This window comes from Sinocyclocheilus anshuiensis, unplaced genomic scaffold (assembly GCF_001515605.1).
Source record: "Sinocyclocheilus anshuiensis isolate Anshui unplaced genomic scaffold, SAMN03320099.WGS_v1.1 scaffold309, whole genome shotgun sequence".
NCBI lineage: Eukaryota > Metazoa > Chordata > Actinopteri > Cypriniformes > Cyprinidae > Sinocyclocheilus > Sinocyclocheilus anshuiensis.
The window spans coordinates 161588-171294 of record NW_015539839.1 but is presented as its reverse complement, the minus strand read 5'-3'; the positions used below and the strand labels follow the sequence as shown (position 1 = coordinate 171294).

The 9707-nt window shown below is 35.4% G+C and overlaps 1 protein-coding gene across 2 annotated transcripts in view; it reads left to right on the top strand.

Moving 5' to 3' along the window:
- The window catches only part of LOC107684453 (uncharacterized), a 25072-nt gene extending 21947 nt beyond the window's left edge, over positions 1-3125 (top strand). For both annotated transcript variants that reach the window (XM_016480704.1, XM_016480703.1), the window contains one exon: positions 2890-3125. In XM_016480704.1, coding sequence (XP_016336190.1) covers positions 2890-2897 — 8 coding nt within the window. In that variant the 3' untranslated portion in view covers positions 2898-3125. The remainder of the gene's footprint in view (positions 1-2889) is intronic.
- Positions 3126-9707: the final 6582 nt, after the last annotated feature.

Below are 9707 nucleotides of genomic sequence, written 5' to 3'. Positions count from 1 at the left end.
TTTGATTCTAAAAGACCGTAATTCATTTTGTAATATGACACTTGACACTGCCCACTAAGGGGGAGGAGACCGCCAAAAGATTTTAAAGTACCATTTCCATGGCAACGCAATGTCTGATTTCGAAATGGTTTTCACAGGATGAATCTTGGGCTTCTAAGCTTTCAAATGATATATGATTTATGATGATTACTAAAAGATTTGATAGAGAAAAAAGACAACAAATAAAAAAGAGCGCCAAGTGTCCCACAGGTGGGACGGTGACAGTTAAGGGGTTAATTGTTCATATTTGAAAATAAAAATCATTTAAAAAATAATAATAAATGGTACCTTCAAAATATCTTATAGGCCTTTTTAATTAAAGTAATAGTTCACCCCAAAAATGAAAACTCTCTCTATTCACCTTTTTCCTGAATGTGGAAGTCTCATCCGCCTCATAACAGAAAGATGCCTTACATTTCCGGTATCTGGTCAAATTAACGTACAACTTAAGTCTTCACACTGTCACGTGTTTGTTTCTGTTTAGTTCCTGTCTGCCCTTATTTGGTTCTATTCCTGTTCTCATTTAGTTAATCATCATTCATTAGTTTCCACCTGTGTTCATTAATCATCTTATTAGTCAATCGGTTGGTTTACTATAAATAGCTCTGCCTTTCCTCTGCTTCTTTGTCCGTTCACCGTCATGTTTAGTTGGCTCTTAGATGCTTGTGATTTAGCGGTCTCCTGGTTATTCTTTTGAGTTTAAGTTGGAATTAAAGATTGTGTGCTGGATTACTCCTGCGTCGTGCGCTTGTCTCCTTAGAGCACCGTACCTGTGACACACACATTTTTATACTTTGTTATATTTAAAAAAAATTCAGTTTAATAAATTCAGTTGATCTTTATACCCCCATTTTAACATGGATTTCTATGGAGACCAGAACATGAGAGCATCCAACCAGAAGGTGGATAGTTTGAATCTAAAGATAATTTACTTTTGAACATATATTGGTTTGTGATATACAATAAAAAAAACTAATAAACAACAATTTTATTATAATCTGTGACATCTTGTCCTATTTTTTTTTTAATAATAAACATAGCTGACCTTCCACACACACAGTTTCAGGCACGTTTGACTGATGGGTCTCTGAAAAGACAGAATTCACAGGAAGGGCATCCGATAGCACATTCTCTCTCTTCCAGCTTTCTATTCTAGTGTCCTAGAGCAGCGGCTTCACAGGCCTGGCTGTGATCAGGCCACTGCTGAAAGATAGATACCTTCACCTGCCCATATCTGCCCTGGGCATCACAGCCACATTCCTTAGAGTGGGATTGACAGGACAGCCCTCCACCAACACAGACTCTTTTAACTGCTAGTAAAGGAAAGACTTCACAAGGCAGCTTTGGCATGCTACAGTGAGGTGGCTGGAAGTACAATCTTACGTCATGTTAACTTTTTAACATTTATTTAAAGATCCTGTTATTCAGTCATTTGAAGAAGCATCCTTAGTTATTTATGCTCAGCTGAATCCGCTGTCAGGGAATAGTACGTAAGCCATTCCCGACTCAAAGTAAAAAGTAAAAAGGTAACTGTTAAATAAAAGTTAAAGTTGCAGTTACAAGTAGAAATAACAAGAAATAAAGTGGCAATTATGCAAGACAAAGTTGCATGTGTGTTACCATGATGGTGTTTGGTGTTTGTGTGAATGACACTGTGCACCTTCTATATATATTATTTAAAAGCTGCTTGTGATGGGCTTTGGTTCATCATGTGACTTTCATCACCACCTGCATTTGGTGGTTATCGGTGTATTACAAAGGTACAAAACAGATTTCAGTACTTCAATAGGTTGGTATATTAACATTATATCAGTTAATTAAATTACGGTATTTAACTATAAATTTAAGTTAAAACCGTAGAAACTAAAACGTCGCTACCGTATTTTTTACGGTAAAATTCCGGCAACCACAGCTGCCGTTTTTTTTACCATAAATTTTACAGAATTTTTTACAGTGTACATGTTTCATGTTACATTTAAAGTTTAGCTGGGTATTTTAAGCTTAAATCTAGAGTGGAAATGGACAAAAAGGTATTGAGATGGAAATTTAAACTGGCTCTACAAACCTGCCCTAACAACTGATATAATTAGAGGTTCCACTTCAGTTTAACAGATTGGAGCTCTTAGATTAGTCCTCTGGTTTTGTCTTGATAAATCCTTAAAGGAATGTCCAGTCTTCCAGCTACCTGCTTTCCTCTCTCTATTTAAGGGGGGTTGGGAGATTGTTATCTCAGGCTCAGTTTACTATGTACCCCAGCTCAGCCTAATGTGTCTATTTTGATGTGTACGGTCCACTCGTGTCTTTGTGTAAGCCTGCAAAGAAAGTATTTGTGTTAAATTGGATAGCAAGCAGCTTTCCTGCTGATAATTGAGTGGCCATTTGTAAATTTTAATACAGATGTCGCTGCACGCCATTGTGTGAACAAGCCTACTGGTTAAACAAAACATGAAGCTTATCAGTTTTCAATGAATGTGAGCATGTCCATAAATGTCTCACACATTTGTTATGAAATATTAAAATGATCTGCCTTTATATTAGTATATGCATTATATGCATTTACTGTATATCAGCATGTCATCCTTTTTCACAAATAACATCAATACATTTTAAGTGCTCTTCTTTTGTCAAACAGATGTTTTAGCTTGAGGTAAGTGGTCATGTCAAAGGCTAAATACACGTAGGAGGTTATTAGCTGGCTTTACAGCTCATGGGAAAAAAAGTAAAGTGGATTTTAGCATTTTGGAGCCTATTTTCTTTTGTCAGCAAGATAATAGTCCCAATGTTGTATGCTGATGTATAAATGTGAAAAATTACTATAATTAAAAACAATATCAACTCTCTGTTTTACAGATCTCTGAACCTGACTGATGGTTTTTTTTAAACTGGAAGTAACAGCTGAACTAAATTGTAAACTATGTGAGTCATTGTTAGAACAACGTTGTTTGAATATACATACAGCACTAAGAAAAGTCTGTAAAAACAGGGCCCAGTGTATTGTGTTAATGTAAAGAAATTTTCTGTATAAATTCTCACTAGTGTTTCACTCATATTTTAAAATGCATTGTGTTGTTTTATGGTTAAAGGAAATATACATAAACTTAATGAAGTACAACTGAATGGAGAAACTTAATGGAGTTTCTGTTTTTCTGCAGATTTTTGTTCCTACGTTGTATTACAATTAGCATAATATTACCTGTTATGTTAGATTTTAATATTGTAACTATTTTAAACCTAATTTATGAAAATCTAATCTAACCTTAAAAGGATAATTTTGTAAATGTTCAACCAGCTTTGTATTGTTGTTGGCTGTATATGTAAATGAACAATGTGTACTTTTTCCATGTTATTACACCCAGATATCACAATTTATTTTCCAAGCAAAAGGATGCTTGGAAATTAACAGAATGATGCAAAACATGTCACTTTGGCAGCTCCAGGCTTTTTAATAAAACTACAGATTGATTCTTTGTTTCTTGTATTCCCGCCTATTGACAGAGCATATATATCAATATATAAATTTGTTGAGTGTTGACGTTTATGGCAAAAGTGACATTTTACATTTTTAATTAAAATGGATCTGTATGTAAAGGAAATTCTGTATAGGAAATGCTATAGAGCTCACAGTTCCTCTGTTGTATGTACAGTATATATATGTTTTAATGCCTATAACTGTTAACTGTAAAATGTATACATTTGCATAATACAACTTTTGATCACTGTAATTTTTTTGGAATTCTAATTTTCTATTTTTTTCTTTCTTTCTTTCTCTATGTAATGCTTTCATTGTTGTAAATGTCCATTGGACTTTATGTTTTGGGTTAAAGGCTAGTTTTATTAATTTGTATTAAGATGTGTCTTCTTAAACTGCTGTAAACTACACAGTCTAAAGAAAGATATAAGCCTACTGTTGGGTGCAACATGGGCGTATAATTAGTTGCTTCTGCCTTCTAATAACATATTGTCAAGTAATACAATAAAAATTGATCTTGATCATACATGTGATTTAATATTACTTGTAGTTTACATAAATCTCTTTCTTGAAAAACAGTCTTGGTTTTTAAATAAACATGTACTTTAAGTTAAAGACTATCTTCTATATCAAATTGTAGTTTATGATATCAAGTCATGTTCTGGCTGCCCATTTTACTTATTACTGCAGCTACAGTTCAACAGTAACCACAAAGCAATTTGTCAGGTGTATGTTCTGTCTGTAATAAAGCAAGTTTACTGTATGAGAACTGTATTAGAAACTGCTTTAAGTAACCAAGCAGATGCCAGCATAGATGGTTCCATAACAAGCCTGCAATAAAAGTTTTATTTCTGGTTTGAAGTAGTTAAGATTGCATTTATGAGTTGCCTCCTCCTACAAACTTTGATACCAGATTAGAGACCATCAGCTATTTCATGAGAGTTGAAACAATTTCATACTCAACAATATTACAATAAATTATAATAAAATGTCTTACTCATCTAAAATGTGTTGTCTCTGACAAAGTGTCTTAATTTTACATTTTCTATTATGTACTAAACTTTTTATATTGCCTCATGTTGCAAATTTCCAGGTGCACACTGAAACATCTCAAACCATGTGTGCTGTGTGATAAAAGACAGGAATTAGTTGTCACTTCAGAAAATCAAACACCTGAACATCAGTAGTCCTTGAACTGACATGTTTATAAAAACAAGAGGAAGAGGAATGTGAGGAAGTAGTAGGTGATGTATAGTGAGGGCATCTATGCTGCCTTGTGGATAATACCTAGCATCTTAGAGAGACCTTCCCAGTATTTGAATCAAAATCATGACTAGAACATAAAAGAAAAATGAAAAAAAAAAAAAACAGGAAGCCAAGAATGCTATTAAAATACAAGAAGTGTAATAGGTTGTGCTGATATTATATTTTTAATATTAAATAAATAAGGAATAATTGACAAAGGGTCTTTGCATTGTGGCCGCATTACCACCTCGTGTGTGTATTATTTTAATCTAATAATTCAACAGATCGGAGTCAATTATTCTGCTTATACTACAGTTACCACACCTCAAGACATTGTTCATACGTTGTATTTCAAGACATTTGTCAGGTTTTAAAATAACCATGTGTGTAGGGCTAATTTCTTACGCATCTCATCCCACACTTCCATTGCTAATTCCAAAATGTCATTTTAGACAAGGAGGTTTGAGCCGTTGATAGCAGACTAACGCAGTTATTAATGCAGAGAGAGACTAGTAGCGAAACAGTACGTTTATTTGCTTCAAAAACAGTGCTGTTATTACCTTGCTAGTGACAAATATAATGTAGCTTTTAAGTTGCTAGATTATTTTACTGCTAAAATCATCAAAGCAACGCTGACAACACATTTCTGTGCAAGCATGTGCCCATACTGTACGTGTGCGCGCTTGTAAAGGAGAGAGAGCAGGAGAAAGAGAAAATGTGCTTTCCGTACTATATAAAAAATAATAAAATTAATTTTGAGTTATTATTTTTGCCCTATTGTTTACTATATTTATTTGCTTGGTCAGTGTCATTGTGGATTTTGGTTCTTTTGCTGTTGTAGGCTGTAACGACCTTTTAAATAACTGAAATCATTTTGAAAAGTGATAATGAACTGTAATGAGGTCAATACCTGCCTGGAACTATTTTAGACATGCGTTTCCCTGAAAATAATTGCACATATTAGAACTTTCGTCAAACAATCAGAATTAAGCATTCAGCAGCCCCTTTAGTATAAATGTAAAATACTTTAAGACAACTAAAAAAAAATTACTTCTATAAAATAATCTTGTATATTCCGAAATAGAAAAAAATAATTTAAGAGAAGACCCAACAGAGACCGACAAGTCTACAGCACACCAACTTAACACTGTACAGTTCTTGTGGTCAGCTGATGGACACTGGTGTGTGATTGGGAGAAAGGGAGGAGACTGAGGAAAGGTATCGCAAGAATGCTGACGTGACCGCAGCGCAAGAGGAACGGTGCCACTGGGCAGGCCAGGCAAAAAGCCACCCCTCTCCCAGCTCACCCTGTGCTTGATCCAGAGGAGTAAATTATCCTAGGATCCTCTATTTATACAGTGTGTATATTTACAACGGTGGATGATTGGGATGCTGCAATGTGCGAAAGCAATGTGAAAACGTTGCCGTCCTTTCTGGGAAAGAGTTATTCTGAGGCAAAGAAAGTTTTGGCTGATGCTGGCAAAGCTGAATAGCATAACTACCATGACTTTGAGGGCTTGGTCCACTGAACCTGCCCTGAACTAACCCAAGAAAAGTTTGGATGAAACATCCATTTTTATTTCAGAAAGCTGTTCCTAACAGTATTATATCACTCTTCTCAGATGAACTGTCTATATAAAGTATTAATATAATAACACAAAGCACAGAACATCCTGACATTCCCTCAGGAACCCAATTATAAAAGATGTCCTAAAGGCACTAAAGGTTGCCTGCTTTGCTTTAAAGTGACACAATTTATATGCAAGTGCTGATTGATTAGCATGTGGCTGTTGACATATTTGTTGACAATATTTTCACTTTATTGAGGGACATGTAGAGGCACCCTTCCTGTGCCCAACCATGAGTGTATTGACATAGTACATAGTAGCGTGTTGTCTGTTAGCATGCTTGACCTATACTATGGCTGAAAAGGTGAAGGGTTGAACGCTAGTAGCGGCGTTCGTCTGTAATCTATGTATCCTGAGACAGTGATGCATGGTCACAACTGCTGTGTACAGCTGGATACAGCCATATGTTAACACGGCTATATGCCAGATTTAAGGCTGGGAAATGTTCAACTAAGATAACAATACCGGACTTGCGAATGGTACTGTCAATAATGACTAATGTGACTTCGTTTCTAAACAAATTATGTTTTTATGTAGTCTAGAGGCTATATGCATATGGTTCACTTTTTCTGTGTGGAGCTGTGGGGTTTCTAAACATTTTTTGGTAAATTGCTTTTCAGAAAGTGTTGTTTTATAGCCCTAGATCAGTAGGTTTTTTATTCTTTTTATGTCAGAAAACGTACTCGGTTACTAACGTAACCTCGGTTCCCTGACGAGCTGAGAGGTCCCGATTCCAGCTGCGAAGGTGTGTCAACGGCGAGCGGCTTTGGATCAGCTTGAGACGTAGAGTCGTCGCTGAAGGAGAAGAAATCTGAGAATCCTGTGGCGAGCGCCCGCTTATATAGCCAGATGCCCTGCCCATTCTGGCGGGCTTTGGCGGGCTTCGTCGCCATAGGCTCGTGCAGCTCCACTGCCGTGCCATTGGTTCGTTTTTAAAGCCCTGCACGAACCAATGGCCGTGCAGTTTCACTGCGTGCATGAAATAGGCTTCAGTTCAGGAGAAAAAAGGCTTTTTCCCTTATGCGTCTTAAGCAAGACGCAGTACGAGTGAAGTATCGAAAGGGAACTGACTGGTAGGATCAGAACAACTGTACATACATTTAACTTAATCTGACAAAGTGTAAATTTATAGCTAGTACTGTGCTGGCTGGCTTCCACCTATCAATCGGTACTACACTAACTGTCCACTTTAGGTGCTTGAATGTGCATTGGTTAGAAGTGCACCAAAAGTTATTTTAGCAAAGTAACAAAATAGAAACAGACTCATCAAGCACCTGTGGCATGCTGGGTATTCGGCGAATGCTAACAGGGGTTTTTCACAAGCGTTGCTAAGAGTGGCATAGTGTTGTCCCAAACACGTATCCGAATAAACAGAGTGCCCTTTATTTTGGTTCATGTTATTAAAGGCATCAAACAATTCATTAGTGGAATGCATTGTTAAATCCTGTGTATATTTACTCACCATGAATATTTATGACCTTTGCGTTCTCCAAGGGATTTCTGGTTCACAATGTGCTGAAAGGTCTGGATCACAGCAAATTTAAACTCATAAATTCAAGCTTTGGTAGTATTTTAGAAAACTTCTATCCATCTGAACCTAGTGAGGGTCACTGGGGCAGAGGAAAATCTAAATGCTAATTCTATTCATCTCAAGGCAAACAAGATGTTGAACTATCAGTATTAGTAAACTCTAAACATGATATATGATCAAATAAGTAATTATTATTTATATAATTTATAATCTATCTATACAATTATAAATTACATGAACATTGATTAATAAATGTAAAAAGTATTGTTCATTGTTAGTTCATAATACATAATGCATTAACAAACAAACTGAATCTTATTATAAAGTGTTAACCAGTTAAATTATTTTGGAAACTGTGATGAACTGTATCTTGGGACATAATTAAACATCGAAACATGTGCATATGTTCAGTAATATGATGCTTTAAGTAAATGACTCTTGTTGAGTTTACATGAATGGAGTTAATTAGTTGTAATGAACTAGGAAATGTCAGTTATCTGAGAAAATGATGACCGAAACAAAAATATTATTGGTCATTCAATCGGATATGTGAGGTGGTATCAATTCCCATATATCCGCTTTAAACACTGCTCCATAAATGGAAAGAGGGTATTTATATCTAGATGCGACCACAAGGTTTCATTACACAGTGTGTATTCTCAAGTATCTACTCTGATTCTCACTTCAGCTAGGTCATGCTAAGCTGAAGTCGCAACAAAAAACATGAACAAAATAAAGCAGTTAAGTATAAACAAATGAGGCTTATGGGTAAAATACATGAATAAATAAATAATCTTTAAAGAATGAAAGCTATTTCTCCTTTTTTTGCAATTGATGCTGAGCACTTTTATTGGTGCCCAAGATCATGTGTCACATTACGGGATAAACTCTATGTACTCCTGACAGCCATGGGGGATTTCCATCATCATCATCCGGTGGACGCATTTAAAATCCCATCCCCAGTGACCGCAATCACAAAAGATATATTTGGACTCTCTAGAAATAAAATTATATGAGAGGATTTTTTAGGAAGGCAACAGGACATCACGCCCATTAGGATCACTGTGATTCAAGCCATATGTCAAACTACGCTTATGTTTGGCAAATAAAGTGTAATTAGGAAATGTGCCTACATATACCTTTCAACAGCTTAGCACTGCTGATTATTTACATGGATGCTCGTGTAACTGGAAGAAATAAGGAAAATAAATTAGGAAGAAAAAACTTTTGTTGAGTTCAAGAGTTATTAAATATTTAGGGAGCAACCCTTGTTTTATTATTTTATTACAATAAAGGGGCCTCTGTCCACCTGTTTAACCAACTGGAATGAGTATTGTGTGACTTGACCTTTCAACTGCCCCATGAGGTGACCCCCCCAAGTTACAAGCACGTGAGTAACTCAGTAAACACATAATTTCATTCAAACACAGCATGAATTTATTGACTGAAAACAAAGTCTGTAAAGTGTTATTAGAAAAAAAACAAAAGCACATCAATTAATAATAATTGATTTAAACATACACAAATATTTAAATCAATTATGGAAACATATAACATTTAATTTTTTGTTAACATTTTTATTATATATTAATATAATTTATGAGATGCCAAATTTCCAATATTACCATTTTTTTTCTCTATCACTCCAACAGAAGGCGCTGTTGCTACTATTCAGCTATATCTGTAGTTATTTTGGCAAGGTAAACTAAAATACTACTTTTAAAAAAAGAAATCTTCATAAATAAAAAGTTGAACATCAGCTGTCCTGACAAATTTTTCTTAAACCATGAGGGGG